At 40.9% G+C, this 17,500-nt stretch overlaps 1 protein-coding gene across 3 annotated transcripts in view; it reads right to left on the reverse strand.

The window, feature by feature from the left end:
* The window catches only part of LRRC1 (leucine rich repeat containing 1), a 127,696-nt gene that overhangs the window by 65,660 nt on the left and 44,536 nt on the right, over positions 1 to 17,500 (reverse strand). For all 3 annotated transcript variants that reach the window (XM_015070135.3, XM_053222685.1, XM_053222686.1), the window contains exon 2: positions 11,008 to 11,125. In XM_015070135.3, the coding sequence (XP_014925621.1) occupies positions 11,008 to 11,125 (118 nt within the window). The remainder of the gene's footprint in view (positions 1 to 11,007; positions 11,126 to 17,500) is intronic.

A 17,500-nucleotide genomic window follows, 5' to 3' on the forward strand; every position in this document is an offset into this window, starting at 1 on the left:
TGAAGACCCACTGAAATTAGTGCTACTCAGTGTTCCAAAGAATTTCAAAGAGGGCAAATTCGCTGGCTGCTGGAGGCATAGCTTCATATAGCGTAACACCAAAGAGATGATCCTCTGTGGGTTAATCAGGTAAGTCTTCTAGTTGCCAGCTCAGTGACAATGTGTTTGGAGAAGATCAGGCTGTGAAAGCATGTGCCATGCTAAGAAAATTCACATGGGACCAAGTGATCAGCCATGCTAAAGGAACTAGGTACTAAAGGCAACTGGTCAGCCTATCCGTCACCTCTCTTCAATGTTCATATCAGAGAATTAAATGCCCATGACAGTGTTTGGTGAATATTCATATCCTGAGAAAAGAATGGGATGATCTTAACCATCCCATGGATAAAAAAGAAGGCTACACTTGCTTCCAAGGGACGTTCGTGTTTTCTAATCTCTTTTCTTTCTAAGGTAAAATCCTATGCAGTCTTAGTTTTTGGCTTTCCTTGTTCTACACTTCTAGCAAGGCACCGATCTTATGAGATTGTGATCTTTTGTCAAAACAGCACAATTACCTTAGAAGTGTGACATAGTAGCTTATTGCGAAAGCCACACATCTTTCATTAGATGATGTTCCATTTCCAGCCTTAGAAGATTTACAAAGCACCTCCTCTCTGGGTGGGCCAATTTTAGAAGTGATTGGATTCATTCACTATGTAGATTTTTAGGAGTTTAAATGTCTTAATGATTTTTCCCTGTTTTTATCTCTGAATCCAGGGAGAACCTAGTCCCAGTATTGTCTATATCCTTTCTCTAACCCAGACAAAAAGTAATAGGCCTACCTTTATCATTTTCTAGATGCTCCAAAAATAGTTAGAAGTGCCACTCTGCTGAGTTTCTTATTTCAGCCCCACAACTAAGTACAAGTACAGTTTGGGACATAGCACTTCTTCAAGGCTCCGTTTCCTCATCATTCATTCTGCAATGCTTCTGCCCACCTCCCAGGAGTAGCGTGTGAATTAGACAAAACACAGGGGTGATGAGGTGGCACAATGGCTGGACGTGGCACCTGGTGTGTAGATGGCGCCTCAGGCAGGAACCCCCCTCACCCACATCACTCCAGCCTCCAAACCCGTGGTGTCCTCGCCCCTGCCGTTCATTCTTTTTTTTTTTTTTTAATGTTTATTCATTTTTGAGACAGAGAGAGACAGAGCATGAATGGGGGAAGGTCAGAGAGAGAGAGGGAGACACAGAATCTGAAACAGGCTCCAGGCTCTGAGCTGTCAGCACAGAGCCCGACACGGGGCTTGAACTCATGGACCGCGAGATCATGACCTGAGCCGAAGTCGGACGCCCAACCGACTGAGCCACCCAGGCGCCCCCCTGCCCTTCATTCTTAATCTCACAGTGCTAGCTCAGATCTCCATGACTCAATATGAGGATGATGACAGGATTAGTTATGGCAGCTAATGCTGAGTGTTCATTATGCACAAGGCACTGTTCTAAGCACTTTTCATACACAGCCTCTTTTGAGGGTCACATCTCTATGAAGTCAGGGCTATTGTATCTCCATTTTACAGATGAAGAACTGAGGCACAGGGAGGTTAAGTAGCTTGTCCAAGATGGTGATCCCTAGCTTGAAAACTGTTAATGATCCCATATTGCCTAGAGCAAGAGCTTCAAACATTCCTCAAATATAAAATTCTAATTTTCAAAATATATTTTAGTTTCTAAAAATTCAAATTAGAAAACATTACGCATACTTGCACAGATTTTATGCCAATGATTAGCAACCATGGCTATCAATCCTGTTCATCTATTCCTGGGTTTAAAATCTTTTGTGCAGAAATGGGAAGGAAAGCTACCTTGTCCTCTACTGACATGTATCTAAATTTCCCATAAATGTGTCACTCACTGGAAGGTTGTGACAGTGCAACATAATCGTGTGTGTGTGTGTGTGTGTGTGTGTGTGTGTGTGTGTTTACGAGGCTTGCATGTGACCAGTGACATAAAACCATACAATGGCAGCATTCAATTATTTGCCGTTTGTGGTAGATGATGCTAGTGTTTCCAAACAGCCAGGTTTCTCTTCCTGTACAAATATCTAACAGCATTTCCAAGCTCCTTTCAGTTAAGTTGGGGGCATAAAATTAGCCAGTAGAACATGGATGGAAATGATGTACAGCATTTCTTGACGTGATCCACACAAACTGCCCACATACAATCCCCCAATGTCTCCCCCTCCCACGAGGACCTTGGAAGCTATTAGTTGAGTGAAGATGTAACATCTTAAGAAGAAGCCTGGATCCTTGACTGTATAGAGCCTCTCACCACCCGTTTCCCTATTCTCTGTCTCCCCTGACTCCCACATCCCTCCCCCCGAACTGGACTGTAAGTCAAGCACTAATAAAGTTCTTCAATGTGTTGAGGACTTGAGATTTTGGCTTTTTTTTTTTTTTAATCAATAGTCAGTCTATCTTGACTACTACACGGAGCTTAGCATTTCACCTGGCAGAACAAATCCTTTACAACACAGCAGTAATCAGCTGTACAATAATGAGAAAGAACCTGATGACAACTCATATAGTTTCAGTTGTTATTCTTATGTACTGGGTGCTTCTTTGATTTTTGATAAATCTAAAAATTTTCAGTGAATATCTAAAAGACAAGCGCTGAGATAAATTTGCATTTTAAGGATATTTCTGACCCTGTAAATCCATAACAAACATTTGAACAAAATCTCCAACAAGTAACAATAAACACTCAGCTGAGGAATCTACTTACTAACTCCCTCCAAATTTACAACTAAAATATGAGAATTTCTAAAGACTGCCTGATTTCAATTTCAAACCAAAAGAACACATTCTTCCTTCAAGCTTCTTTCAATCAGTTACAGTTACTGACACTCCTCTGCTGGCCCCAGCACTTTATTTACATAACAGCGTAACAGATGTTATGTGCAGTTCTTCACATATGTTTGTTGTGCCTGTACATTTACTTCCTTAAGGGATGGAAGAATAAGGCAAAGAGCCTTAGATAAATACAGTAGGTGCTCAATAAATTTTACTTGAAGTAATTACGGGCTATAGTTAATAACTGTAAACATTAAAAAAAAAAAAAAGAGGCCAGGGTCCAAGCCTTTTTTCAAACTGCAAAATAATTCAGAGTCATAATTCATTATTAGCTTTGCGCAGATACCTCAGGTTGGAGACTTATTCAACACTTATAAAGCTAATTTAAAAACCAAATGATTTCTATATATAATCCTCAAGCTGCAGCTCCTCATTCACTTTCTCCTTCTTGGATCCTCCACCCCTTTCTAAGTTGTGTCTCTTCCAGCTTAATAAGCTCAGAGCACCGTTCGCATTCAGAGCAGAGTGTAGCTGTCACCATCCTGACACAGAGATGCCACCCAGCCTTTAGCTGCCCAGAGGCTCAGCGTCACTTGGCTCAAGGCACATTCACATGACAAAGTAGGTGGCCTCAAAAGCAAGATCAAAATGAAGTAATATGGCCGCTTACTTGCAATCACTTTCAGAGCTGGAAACTGTCAAAGCCATGCCTACATATATTGCTTAATTAAAAAGTGAACAGAAACTGTCATCCCACATGTTGGAGTTTTGTTTTATTTCAGGAGAAACCATTTTTTTTAAACAATTATTTTTGATTCTCTAACTCTGCTTAGCTCTATGTAAATCTACCATTGTTTTTGGAAAATGTGGCATCTAACACAGAGCATAGCATTTGAAGACCGAGTGAATGAAATGAAGTGGGCAGGGGACGAGGGAGGAAGGTAGACAAAGAATTCAAAGAACCTGGAACTAACTAAAGAGCTTGTTGACCTAAAAAATATATTCAGAGGTGTTGTTCTCAAATGCAAAAGTTATCATCTCTATTATAAACCTGCTAATTAAAAAAAAAAAGTCAAGAGACAAAGTTACATAAACCTACAACTTATTCAGGAGAATCACAACTTTTCTGGTAACCAAAAATTAAGCTATATTACCATAATAAATAGCAATAGTTTACTCTTCTATACATTCTGGAAAAGGAAGTACAAGGCAGGCAACCTAAGGAAACCCTTCGAGATGAGAGCAAAAAGGATTCAGATATTCTGGAGAAAAGTTAAGGGAAAAAAATGCAAAAAGTGTCAATACGGCCATCAAAAGGATCTATAGTAACAAAGTTTAGTTTCTGTAGATTATCTGAATAAGAAAATACACAATATTCTGATTTTATTTCACTAATGAAATCACTGTACAGATCTCTGTAATGGCTCATATATAACGTAAAAAGCAAGCTCAGATTTTATTTTAAGGCAGCTAATACTGAAGGAGAAATGCTAAAAATTTGTCTGCAGCAATACTGGAATACTTCAAAGATACATGGTCATGAAGTTCTAAGCTTGTCTTTGTACTCTAAAAACATATATGCTGAAAATACATTTAAAGATGTGCCTGCCCTTTGGTAGTTAATATATGGTTTTCAGAGCTGTTCCTATTGATCAGAATTATTATGCAACCCTTTTGAAATTGCTCTATCTGAAGCAGATATGGGGTAACTAACGTAAGACTGTCAGTGTCCTGGTTTATTTACCTAAATTGGCATTTAAAAATGTCTGGCTGATTTTAAAAACCAATCCACACTACAAAGTGAAACTACTGGTCTGAGGATATGCAAAATTATGCACTACAAATTCTGAAAGAGTGCCAAAAACACTTGGAGCAAAGGCAGTGTTCTAAGAATTTCCCTTCTGATTTAACAATGTATAACATTAAACTGTGATGGGTTTTCAGTTTTATTTGCTAAAATATCACTGATGTTTCTATATCATCCAAAAGGCGGGGGGGGGGGGGCTATTTGAAAAGTTGATTTCACCTTTTTCTGTGTTTGAAATGGTTTCTATATATCTTCACATTTCAACAATGCTCCCTGGGTGGGGGGAGAAAAACTATTTGTAGCATGCTAAGGTGACTAGAAATATCACATAAGCCTAATTTCTTTCCACCTCTGCTTTAAAAATAATTGTTATTATCTGGAATTAAAACATGAGAAAAAGGCAATTCTATTTTTTTCTGTATTAACCCTTCTTCCTAACAAAAGCACAGGTACAAGCTAAGACAGAGAAAGGGCTCAAGATAGGAAAGTCACAGTTCTTACAAAGGTAAAACAGCAAGCTCTGGTTTGGAAAGTGACCAGCTCTCCAGAAACAAGGTAGAGTGGCCCATGGGGCCTCTCTTCGTGGGGTGTCACTGGGGCCAGTATGAAGTCCAGCCACTGGGGCAGGTAACAGAGCTAAAGAGAGAGCACTAAACTTAGGCACGAATTAGGCAGTGAGAAAAGAGAGAACAATGGCTTGACTGTGGCTAGTCTGAAGTCTGCATGGGTAGAAACTGGCCTCTGCCACACTTGAGGTGTGGGTGTATGTAGTTATTACCAAAAAAAAAGGCTAACTGTTCACAATTAAGTAGCAAGACTTTGAGGCACACTGGATGTATTGCTTGCCAGAAAGAGCTTTTTTCAGGGCATACTCAGAAGCACCAAGGCTTGGTGTTATACAAGGTCATTTCAGGAGGCTTCAAAACGGGCTTTGGATTTCATTACACAAACCCACAGCCACAGGCCACAGACACTGATCGGCTTCTTGTGGCTGGACACAGGACAACTGACCCATGCATTTCAGCAAAGTCTGGCCTCTGGACTCTGTGGGACGAAGGCCCGTACTGTAGACAGGTTGTCTATCTGCTCACTCTGAAGTCTTGTCCTGATGATCGTGACGATTTGTACTAAAACTATCCTTTAGGTTTTTGTTAACTCAAGTCTGCGAAGTACTTAGGCAGGGTGTGCGGACGCTGGCCGTGTTTTTCTGTGTGCCCCAGAGTGAAATAAACCCATGGGCTCTTTGGCCTGAAATGCTCATACTAATCAGTGGGACCCCTCAATGCCAGCCATCCCTGTCCACCTTCACAATGATAGCCACACTAGTAGAGCACCTGTGTTCTTTGGAATTTACCTCATTCTGTTAAACCACCTCTTCAAATCTGAGTGAGATTTATTTCTAAAGGAAGCCAACTTCTTTAAGTCACTATCACGGATAGAAACTAATAACCCCGCATACAGCAGATAAGTGTGATGATACATATAACATAGTGTTACTAAGTTCTACAGAAGGCAATCCAAAAGGAATATTGTTTTTTTTACAAAAATGCTAACTTTCTCACCATGACTCAATATTAGAAACTGCTGTTATGTGGCACCACTTAAAATCATCCCCAGCAGAAGCAGTGGTATATGCCTTACACTTGGGGAAAAAATGAACTAAATGGATAATGATATAGTACTGTGATGTAAGTCAAATAACAGCACAGGCTATAAAATTCAAGTGACTAACCCTTCAGGCAGGATTCGTGATGCATTAACAAAGTCGGCCTGAGATTCCTGGATAGCAAGATAGTACCATGGGGTAATACCTTTTCTTACATATCCAGAGGTCATGTCCCTCCAACAACTAAGGATCAGTGAGCACAGGAAACAGACATGAAGCATTTTACCACAGAAAACTGCTTCAGACCTTAAATCAGGGCCATATGCTTTCTTTAGGCATCGTAACACCATATTCAGATACCAATTTTATACACTCCAATCATCCTTTAATCTAGAGTCAGAGGAAACACCTAGTTTCTTTTACCCCCAGTTTATTTTAGTTATTGCCTGACTGAAAAAATAATCCGCTGTTAGGACATGAGAAATGTGTCACTTTCCTCGCCTCTCACCGGGTTTGTATGGAAGCAGTGCCTCGTCCCTACTCCTTCACAGGACACGGCCAAACACTGTCCATAGCCAGGTGTTGAGCAACAGAGCCAGGGCTCCCACCCAGAGTCCTGCCTGCCAACCACATCCAGCCATTTCGGGGGCAAAACTGTGCTCATCCCAAGCCTCTCTCTCCTTTTACTCCAGAACAGGTCTCCACAGCCTATATATAACCTACAAGCACCACTCTTCCTTCCTAAGCTCACTCTTCTCATTTCTAACACAATACACAATCTCCTGGACTTTGTGCCTGAAATGCCAGAGAACAAAGCCACAAAATCAGGGTTTAGAGGTCTTGGCAGTACTTGGCATAGGACACAAGCCTATAAAAACTTCTCTCCTCCTCATTTATAGATTTTTCTGGAGACAAACACAAAACTTGTCTTCTATTCCTCACTTGAGCTAAGGAACACCAGAACACGTCTAATTTTGCTCCTGGACTGAAAGGCCAACTCAAGCTTAGGTCAGTAACAGCATCTTAGCTTTTCACCAGTAGTATCTTGAAGGTTTCCCACCTTCCATGCGAGAAGGTGCAGGGCCCATGGAACCTGAGCAAAGTGATGCTCATAACCACAGGAAGCTGCTGAAGGAACATTAGTAGTGAACTTGTGGATCCTGCTACTCAGCCTCTGGGGACTTCCAGCAATGCAGCATCTCAAGCCCCGGTCCAGCCCTACTGCATCAGAATCTGCAGGTTAACAAAAACCACTGCATGCTGAAGTTTGACAAGCACTGAACCAAAGACTTGTGGGGTCTGATACCAACACCCCGCCTTCCTCCATGGTCCGGCAATGCTCTCTGGAAAATCAGGAACTGAGGAAGCCAGTAAAGGTCCTACCATGACACAGAGAGCTCTGGCTGTGGACCTGCTACAATTCAGGGACTAGGGAAGGACTAAAAGGAACAGTCTCTCTGATCATGGAGGGCAGCCTCAGCAGAGCCACAGAATACTAGAGGCTCCACCAGGCCTCCAGATGTAAGCAAACCCTTACAAATGCCTGTATACATACAAAGTAGGGGTTTTCACACGGACTCTCAGGCTAGAGACTTCACAACCTTTATTTACCTACTCAGTTGCCTAGGAAATTCATTGTGATTTAATCTGCAAAAAAAAAAAAAAAAAAAAAGAGAGAGGGAACGGTGAGATTTGCCTGACCTGGAAATAGCTTAAGACCCATGTTCCTGTTGGTTAAACTAAATATGACCTTGTTCTGTTCTGTCATCTCTGTTTTTCTCACAACCTCAAAGAAAGCCTGGAACCCTGCCTGCCATCCTCCTCCACACTGTCCATCACACCCACACATGCGCGCGCGCGCGCGCACACACACACACACACACACACACACATTCATGCTACTGAGCCAGAGCAAGGCTCTGCCCATAGGGGAAGGGGGAGGTTAACTCCCCTCAGCACTTTTTTAATGTCTATTTATTTATTTTGAGGGAGACTGTGTGTGTGCACATTAGCTGTGGGAAAGGGGCACAGAGAGAGGGAGAAAGAATCCCAAATAGGCTCCACGCTATCAGCGCAGAGTCCGACACGGGGCTTAAACCTACAAACCATGAGATCAGGGCCTGAGCCAAAACCAAGAGTCAGATGCTTAACTGACTGAGCTACCCAGGCGCCCCTCCCCTCAGCATTTCTAAATAAGCCTGATAAGGTGACAGCATCTGCAGGATCCTTCACAAAACTCCCAATACCTGCAGAAGGAAAGGAAACTTCATTCTGCGTCCTGACACTGACTTCCATAAAAGTCTAGTTTCTTTCATCAGTATGCTGGAAGGTATAAAGGGACACATGGGAGGAAGCATGTGGCCCTTCTTTCTAGCTAAGAATGGAAAGAAACTGCAGATGTGAAAGTGGTAGAACTTTTCTAATGCCAATTTCAAAATTGCTCTTTTATTTCTTCAGATTGTGTGATTTCAGTGACCACTTTCCTAAGTCACTGCTTCCTTATAGAATTAATTGCCAGCGATTCTTCATAACATATAATTTCTGAGACAAGGGATAGCAGTTTCAATTACATATACTTCATTGAATTTTTAAAATTTTTTTAATGTTTATTTACTTTTGAGAGAGACAGAGACAGAATGCGAGCGGGTCAGGGGCAGAGAGAGAGGGAGACCCAGAATCCGAGGCAGGCTCCAGGCTCCGAGCTGTCAGCACAGAGCCCGACACAGGGCTTGAATTCACGAGCTCTGAGATCATGACCTGAGCCGAAATCAGATGCTCAACCAACCGAGCCACCCAGGTGCCCCTAATTTTTTTTTTAATGTTTATTCACTTTTGAGAGAGAGAGAGTGAGCGGGAGCGAGGCAGAAGAGGGAGACCCAGAATCTGAAGCTGGCTGCAGGCTCTGTGCTGACAGCTCAGAGCCCCACACGGGGCTCAAACCCACAAACCGTGGGTCTTGACCTGAGTCCATGTCGGACACTCAATGGACTGAGCTACCCAGGCGCCCCTCAATTGTATATACTTTAGATCAATGTGATATAGGATAGCTTAGCAGCAGTTCTGGCCTCAGATGCCTGCCCCATGCCACACTCAGGTGTAAGGGGAGCTGTATCTGTGCTGAGGGGTGGGGTCAAGCTTTGCACTACTTGCCACCCCTGTTTCCGGGGAGCCAAACATCAGGGTGTCCTGTGACCTACAGCTTGTAGTTTATACTTGGCCTAAAAAGATGAGCTGGAGCAACCATTCCTCACTTAGAAATGTGTCATTGGCAAACAGATGCCCCAGCAGGGTCAGAAGCCAAAAAGTGCAAGGCAAGGCACCACAACAACTTGGGCCTGGAGGGGCCAGTTCCAAGAGAGCAGGTCAGCAGGGAGGGAAGAACAGAGCAGCTACCAACAGAAGCAGACACACCATAAGACAGAGGCCATGAAACTCCAAACATAGTGTCCAATGCCAGCTCCGTGCCAATGCTTTTGGGATGTTAGCTCCACCCCCATCCTTAAAATCCAATACCCTTTACCTAAGCAGATTTGGGTCCTCTGCAACCCAATCAGCCAGTCCAAAAAATAAGATTTTTTCACTTTTTCCATTACCTTCAAGATAAGAAATAATTCTCAAGAAAAATAAAAGTAGAGTCTATGTCAAGAACATATGGCCTGGCCTAAAGACAGTTTCCAATTCATGGGATCTGATAGATGACAAAAATTTAACAGCTGTTAAAAGTAGGGGGTAAAATCGTTTTTTCTTCACATTTTCAATTAAGCATTGATTACACTGCTGTCTTATGACAACGACCCACCAAAATATTCTGTACCTGAGCCTTGTGGTTTCTGTGGAAGACACGAGAATGAAAGATCCAGATCTGAGGCTCACTGAGGAGAAACTTGAAGGGAAAGGATCATCATTTGTATAAATAATTCAGAGCACGCCGGGGCCTATCCTGAGGAAGTTACACCAGAGTCTTTGCAAGAACTGAATTCCATCACTAAAGACAGGACCACTGGGAGCTGCCACTTGAACTCAAAGTAATTAATCATGTCTGCTGTCACTGGAAGGGGCTCCGGCCCACTCCACGAGTGCTGTCGGGGCTATAATCCACAAGGTTAAACCAGGGTATCCACTTAAAAGTGAAAGGTTAAACGGGATAGAGATATCCTACTGGAATGTTCAAGAAAAAGGAAGCACTTCATCATTCCAGTGAAACCTGGTAATCAAAATAAACTCACAAAATATACCACACAAACCCCAGTGTGCAGAATCATCAGTGGCCTAATTAGGAATAATCAATCTCACGACGATGCCTGGACAGCGAGCTGCTCTGTTCACTGCAGGGAGACAGATTCTCACAGGAGCACAGCCGGACAAACCAACCTTCCCCCCGCCCCGCCCTTCCCCCTCACCTCAGCAGCCTCTGAGCACTGGGCGAATGACCGCACCAACAGCTCTCAGTGTCACACTCGGTAAAATGAGGGGGCTGGGTATTATGACTGCCCAGTCCACTCTCGGGCTCTCTGAGTCAGACTGAACCTACTTTGAGAAAATCATCATCTAAAAATTGTGCTATTAAACATTTTTGGTAAATACCCGTAAGCTGACTAAACTATTCAGTAATGGCATTAATTTCATCCGCAAATTTACACAGAGCTTTTCCATAACCACCGGAAAAAGCAACTCCAACAGCATTTATCCAGCTACATTTACTAAAAATTGCCCCCAGCACCAGAAGAGACAAATGGACAATTCAAGTGGAATCTTTTTCTTACCATTCCGAGACACATCAAGTTCCACCAGCTGCATGAAGTTTGCTATTTCTGGAGGGAGCCGCTGAATTTCATTATCACTAAGTCCAAGCTTTCGTAATTTGACTAGCTGGAAAAATTGCTGAAAGACAAAATAGTTTTGCATGGGTCTCACATATATTTGCAATGTACACTTTCTGCCCCATATGAAATTTAAAACACTATGCCTTTTAAAACTTAATGAGCATTGTACCAACGTCAACTTCTTGACTTTGATATTTAAATAATAGTCATATAATAGTCATGTAGTCCACCACTGGGATAAACTGGGTACAAAGACATCTCTGTACTCTTTTCACAACTTCCTATCAATCTACAATTATCTGAAAAGTTTTTAAAAATGAGTAAGTAGCTCACTGAGAATGGTAATTACTCCTTTAAACTATCCAGTGGGTGGTCACACTTTCTACTTATAGAAAATGATATTCAATCTGTGTTAAGTAAATTTATGTAAAAATTAGAATAAAATATTTTAAAAGACATTTTTAATAGAAATGACTGTGCATCAGAAAGTATATAAATATCCCACAAATGTCAAAAGGAACAAATTGTTCTTGACCAATCGAAAGCAAAGTATGCATACTTCCATTAACCAGGGCATACTGAGGACACGCCTCCCCCCGCCCCGCATCCTTTAAAACTGTACTAAAATGACACTAAAACAATTTATACAAAATGGATATAAATATAAAAATATGAAATAAATGCATGAAGACAATTAAAAATGAGAAAGGACAAGAAGCAAACTAGACATGCCACAAAATCCTTAAAAGTCAGAAAACAGATGAACCAATGGGAACTAACAAAAGAATCCAAACAACGCTGAAATCCAACCCTGTGGAGTAAGGAGTCAATAGGAAATTAGGTCCAGGTGACCTCTGAAGGAAGGAGAACTGGTTGAAAATTTATATAAAGAACAGTTAGGTCCCCACATCCTCTTCTCTACCCTGCATAGCCAGGCAGGAGACCAGAAATTTCCCTCTAAAAGAGTTGACTCTAAGCACAGCTGAGGGCAGGGTGAGGCACCCTACTAAAAACAGAAGGACTGAGTCAAAGCCCTGTGAGATTCCACCCCCTTCCCGAAGCCAGGCTCCCAGGCAGGAGAACAGACCCTACAGACACGAATTACAGTACAGTACAGAGAATCCCCAGGTTACAAGCCCACCCATGCACAAAGAGCTTCCAACTATCTTCCCTCCCTCCCCCCCCCGCCCCTCAAGTGTCTGAATCAATCAACCTTTCTTTCTTTCTTTCCTTCTTTCTTGCTTTTCTTTCTTTATTCTTTTATTCCTTTCTTCCTTTCTTTCATGTCTGTGTGTGTGTGGGGGGGGGTGTTTGTTTTAGTTTTTTGTTGTTGTTTTTTGGTTTGTTTGTTTTGAGACATAGAGAGCACAAGCAGGGGAGTGGGCAGAGAAAAAGAGAGATAATCTTAAGTAGGCTCCATATTCAGTGTGGAGCCTGATGCAGGGCTCTATCCCATGACCCTGGGCTCATGACCTGAGCCGAAATCAAGAGTCTGACGCTTGGGGCGCCTGGGTGGCTCAGTGGTTGAGCATCTGACTTCAGATCAAGTCATGATCTCATGGTACATGAGTTCGAGCCCCGCATCAGGCTCTGTGTTGACTGACAGCCCAGAACCTGGATAGTGCTTCGGATTCTTTGTCTCCCTCTCTCTCTCTGCCCCTACCCTGCTCATGCACGTTCTCTCTCTCTCTCTCTCTCTCTCTCTCTAATAATAAATAAATATTAAAAAAAAGTCTGACACTCAACCAAATGAGCCACACAAGCAACCCCAGATCTGTCATGCAACCCCAAATCTGTCATTTCAACAAAACCAAGGTTTTCTGGACACTTGAGGAAAGCCCCTAATGCAAGAGAGTACCCATGTCAACCAAAAAATATAATTAATACCCTCAGAGAAATAAGAGAAAATGAAGCAACATGGTACCATAAAAAGCAAGCTTCGAAGAAGATATGTTTTTAGAAATTAAAAAATATGTAGCATTAATAAAAGAAATGAAAAATAAAGTTAACAAGATCCCTCAGAAAGTAGACTAAAAAGACTATGAAACAGAGAAATGAGACAGGAAAATTCAAGGACTGGTCTACAAGGTATGATATCCAACTAACAGGTATTCCAAAGGAAAATACAGGGGACTGCATCTTCCGGTTAGGATAAATCCACCATATGGCCAATAAAATGAATGCCAGAGACATGGAAGAATACCAGGAAATATAAAACTTCAGAATGCCAGAAACAAGAAGATTCCAAAAGCTTCCAGAGACCAGGAGGTGGGGGTTGGGGGTCTAACAAAGAATTGGGAATCAGAAAGGGGATGGACTCCACAGCAGCCTTGAAAGTAAGAAGGTCATGGAGCAATGCCTTCAAAATTCCAAGAAAACATTATTCCCAGCCTAAAATTACATCAAGTATGATGACAAAATAAAGACATTTTTATACATGCATGGTCTCAAAAAAAATGCCTCTTCCTTGCACCTCAGGAACCCATTAAATGTGAGCATAAATCTCAAAGGAGGAGGATCGGAGATCCAGAAATCAGAGAATCAACAAAACAGAGAGAAACAAAAGAAATTCCCAGAAATGAAGAGTGAAGAGACTTCTAAGATGTCAGCTGAGCAGCTGGCCCTGAGAGCGACTGGTCCACACTGCAGACAACAGGGAGGTTCACAGAAGAAAGATTTTTTTGGGGGGGGGGGGGAGGGAAATGCACATCTGTGGGATTATCTGATGTGTTTGAAAAGATCAAGAAGATTTGTTTGTCGATAAGTTAGAAACATAGAAAACAAAGTAAGCAAAAAACAAAAAATATAAAGTATTCTTATATATTCATAATACAAATTTAATTTTCATTTATGAACAATAATTGGTCGTAATGTTTTAATATCCACATATTGATAAAAGCAAAATTTACGTTATGTCAATTTTGAGAGGATAGAGAAGAAACGGTAAGTACTAAAGCCACATCTTCCATAGAAAGAAATCAAAAGATAACTACAAAGTGAAAAAAAAATCGAATTAAAAGCAAGCTTAGCAGTGTTGGGGCATACATCAGTGGAAAAGCCAGGAGCTGGGGTTTCTCAAGAGTCAGAAACTGGGGTAGGGACAGGAGGTGCAAGGGGCTACTGTTCTTCACTGTCACATTATGAATGAAGCTCACTGGATTTAAAAAAAAAACTATTTGCATATAGTGCTTTGCTAAAAATATAAATTACATTTACAAAGGAAAAAGTCTCTATTAAGATTACAGGATTCTCCAAGTGATAATTTTGAAGAATGCTACTATTTAATAAGTTCCAGGGACTATATACTTCTATAATCAAAAAGAAGGCACTGTCATTTGGAAAGCAATTGGGCAATACATAGAACATAAGTTTTCAAGTCCACTGACATAATAACAATACTTTTGAGCATCTGTCCTTGTAACACACAGTAACTGAAAATAAGAAAAATGAGCTACAAGGCACAGTATGTCTTTGCATTATTATCAGTGAAAAGGAAAAACTGGAAAACATATATGTAAAATAAGGGAAATGATCAGCATGTTATTAAATAATTCAATACTGAGTAAGAGACCTAAATAATTACTAAAAAGACCATATAACTTGAAAAAGATTTACAATGCAGATATAATTTTAAAAGAAAAAATTGCAGGTACACTGTAAAAAAGCATGTGTGCATGCTGACAGGAAGGAAACACAAGAAAAAAAGTTATTTTAGGTGATAAGGAAAATGCACAACTTTAAATTATTTAACAAAAAATGCAAGATGTTTTTAAATAAACTATGAATCTCAGCAAATGGACACTACTACCAATTAGCTGTACCTGATAATGAAAGTGCTCAATGAAAGAACTAATCCTGTGGACTTCTTTAATCATATAGTTGAGATTTAATTTCTTAAAGGAAAGGTATTGAAATTTCTTTATACTGGTTGTACGAAAGCATTAGCTGACACAAAAGCCATTCAAAAGAGTCACATATTTGAATAATTGAGCTTATGCCAATTGTTCAAAGAGTCTGACAGTTTCATAATGCATCAATGTGTTTACTCAAGCATGAAAAGCTCACTTTATTCTCCAGGAAAGATAGAACCGCAAGAGCACAAAACCATCACCAATTCCATACATTCAGGAACCATTCAGAAATAATACAAGAAATCAAGTCACTAAGGTACTCAGATCTGCAAGTGAATAACAAGTTCATTTTACATCTGTGGAAACAACAGCCTACAAGTTCCCACATCTAGTGTAAATCATAACAGCAGACAAATTTAAGTTTTGTTCTGCATATTAAAAGCATCCTCAAAGAGAGCCTGTCACAAACACCGCTTTATTCAACTTGGGATGTACAAACCAGACGTAAAAACAACCCCATCTGACAGGATCCCAAAATGAAAACAGTATTTCCTAAATCCTCCCCTCATTACCCAGATGGGATCTTAATTTGGCATCCAAATGCTTTAAATTAACTATTTTCTTCTAAGACCAACACCATGCCACTAAGATTTTATTAAATCCTCAAGTTTTCTACTTCCTCAGATAGTCTGGGGAAAAAACCCACCAAGCTGTAAGCCCTTCTGCCTTCTCTTGACATTAGCCAGGGCACATGCAGAACAATTCATGTCGCTGTCTTGGCAGGGTGCTGCAGCACAGAGCGATCATGTGACACAACACACAGACACCATTCTTCAACTATATACCATGTCTGATTACAGCACACTGGCCCACTTTGGAGGACACTGTGTACAATTACACGCAAAGGAACCCAAACTGCCTTGGCTTGTTATGCCACACCACAGCCTTCTTATAGCCACCCTTGTTTTCAGTAGATGCAGAGTCTCTAATTTGGCTGAACAGCATGTTTCCTTTTCCCATTCCCCATTTTGACAAGATTCTTTTTCCTTCTCTTTTGGCAGAGTGTTGGTACCTCCCTTCCTCTTAGAAAGGGACATGGGAAATCTGAGTCCTAAAACAGCTATGTCCTTTTTAATTAGTATATGGCCAAGGATCAGTCAATTGTTCCCCCACTGCCCAAACTTCTCCTCCCCAGGGTAAACATAAAACATTGTTACAGAGTCACCTGGAGGACAATAACATAAAGAATGTTCTTAAACTCCAGGGGGGTACCCGGGTGGCTCAGTGGGTTAAGCGTCCTGACTTTTGGTTTCAGCTCAGGTCATGATCTCATGGTTCGTGAGTTCAAGCCCCACGTCAGGCTCTGAGCTGACAGTGCTGAGCCTGCTTGGAATTCTCTCTCTCGCTCTCTCTCTCTGCCCCTTCCCCACTGGTGCTATCTCTGTCTCTCTCAAAATAAATACAGAAACTTAAAAAAAAAGTCATTAAACTCCCGAAAAACTGTTTGACTCCAGCTATAATGACACCAAATTGATTCAAAGATTTCCCTCCCAGGTTCACTCTAACCCTTCAACTAAACGGTGGCCCCTTTTCATGCCCACATAACTCTCATCACATCCTTACTCCTGTCCCCTTTGATCTGAACTGTCTTTTTGGCCAACCCTCTTGATAAAGATATGGTGAAGATATGGTAAAGGTTATGATACAGGACACAGTTGACCCTTAAACAACAACACAAGGTTTGAATTGCATTTTTTCCCAATAAACACAGTACAGCATTATAAATGTACTTTCTGTTCCTTATGATTTTCTTAATAACAATTTTCTCTAGTTTACTTTATTCTAAGAATATAGTATATAATACATACAACATACCAAATACATGTTAACCGGCTGTTTATGTTACCAGTAAGTCCCCCGGCCAACACAAGGCTATTAGTAGTCGAGTTTTGGGAGAGTCAAAGTTATATGCAGATTTCTGGCTGTCGGTGAGGGTAAGAGGTATAAGAGGTAGCACCCACAACCCCCACGTTGTTCAAGGGTCAACTGTCTATCTGGCATCATCTGGCAATGTTCTTTTCTATGAGATTTATAAAAAGTGACTGTAACTTTATTACTCAGAAATTCTGTTCCTATATCTATTTTCAAAAAATTCTCATATTATTCCAGAATACATAACAGAATGTGTTTGACAGAATTATTTGTAATTGCCCAAAACTATAAATAACTCAAATACCCATCAACAGTAGATCTAACAGAAGTATATTCTTATAATGAAATTCTACATAGCAATGAAAGTGAAAGCTAACTGTTAAGTCATTACAGGAAAGAATCTTAGAAATAATATTCAGCAAATGAAGCTAGACACAAAAGAATGCATACTATATTATTCCACTTATATAAAGATGAAAAATCAAAAAAAAATACACTATTTTGTTTAGAGATGCACACAGAGGTGGTGACATCTATAAAGAAAAGCTAAGAAGAGATTCTTATGAAATCAGGCTAGTGGCTACCTATAGGTGTAAGGGAGAAGATTGTGATCAGAAAGGGCATCCAACAGGCTTCTGGAGTCCAAGCAA

Source organism: Acinonyx jubatus, chromosome B2 (genome assembly GCF_027475565.1).
Source record: "Acinonyx jubatus isolate Ajub_Pintada_27869175 chromosome B2, VMU_Ajub_asm_v1.0, whole genome shotgun sequence".
In the NCBI taxonomy this organism is placed as follows: Eukaryota; Metazoa; Chordata; class Mammalia; order Carnivora; family Felidae; genus Acinonyx; species Acinonyx jubatus.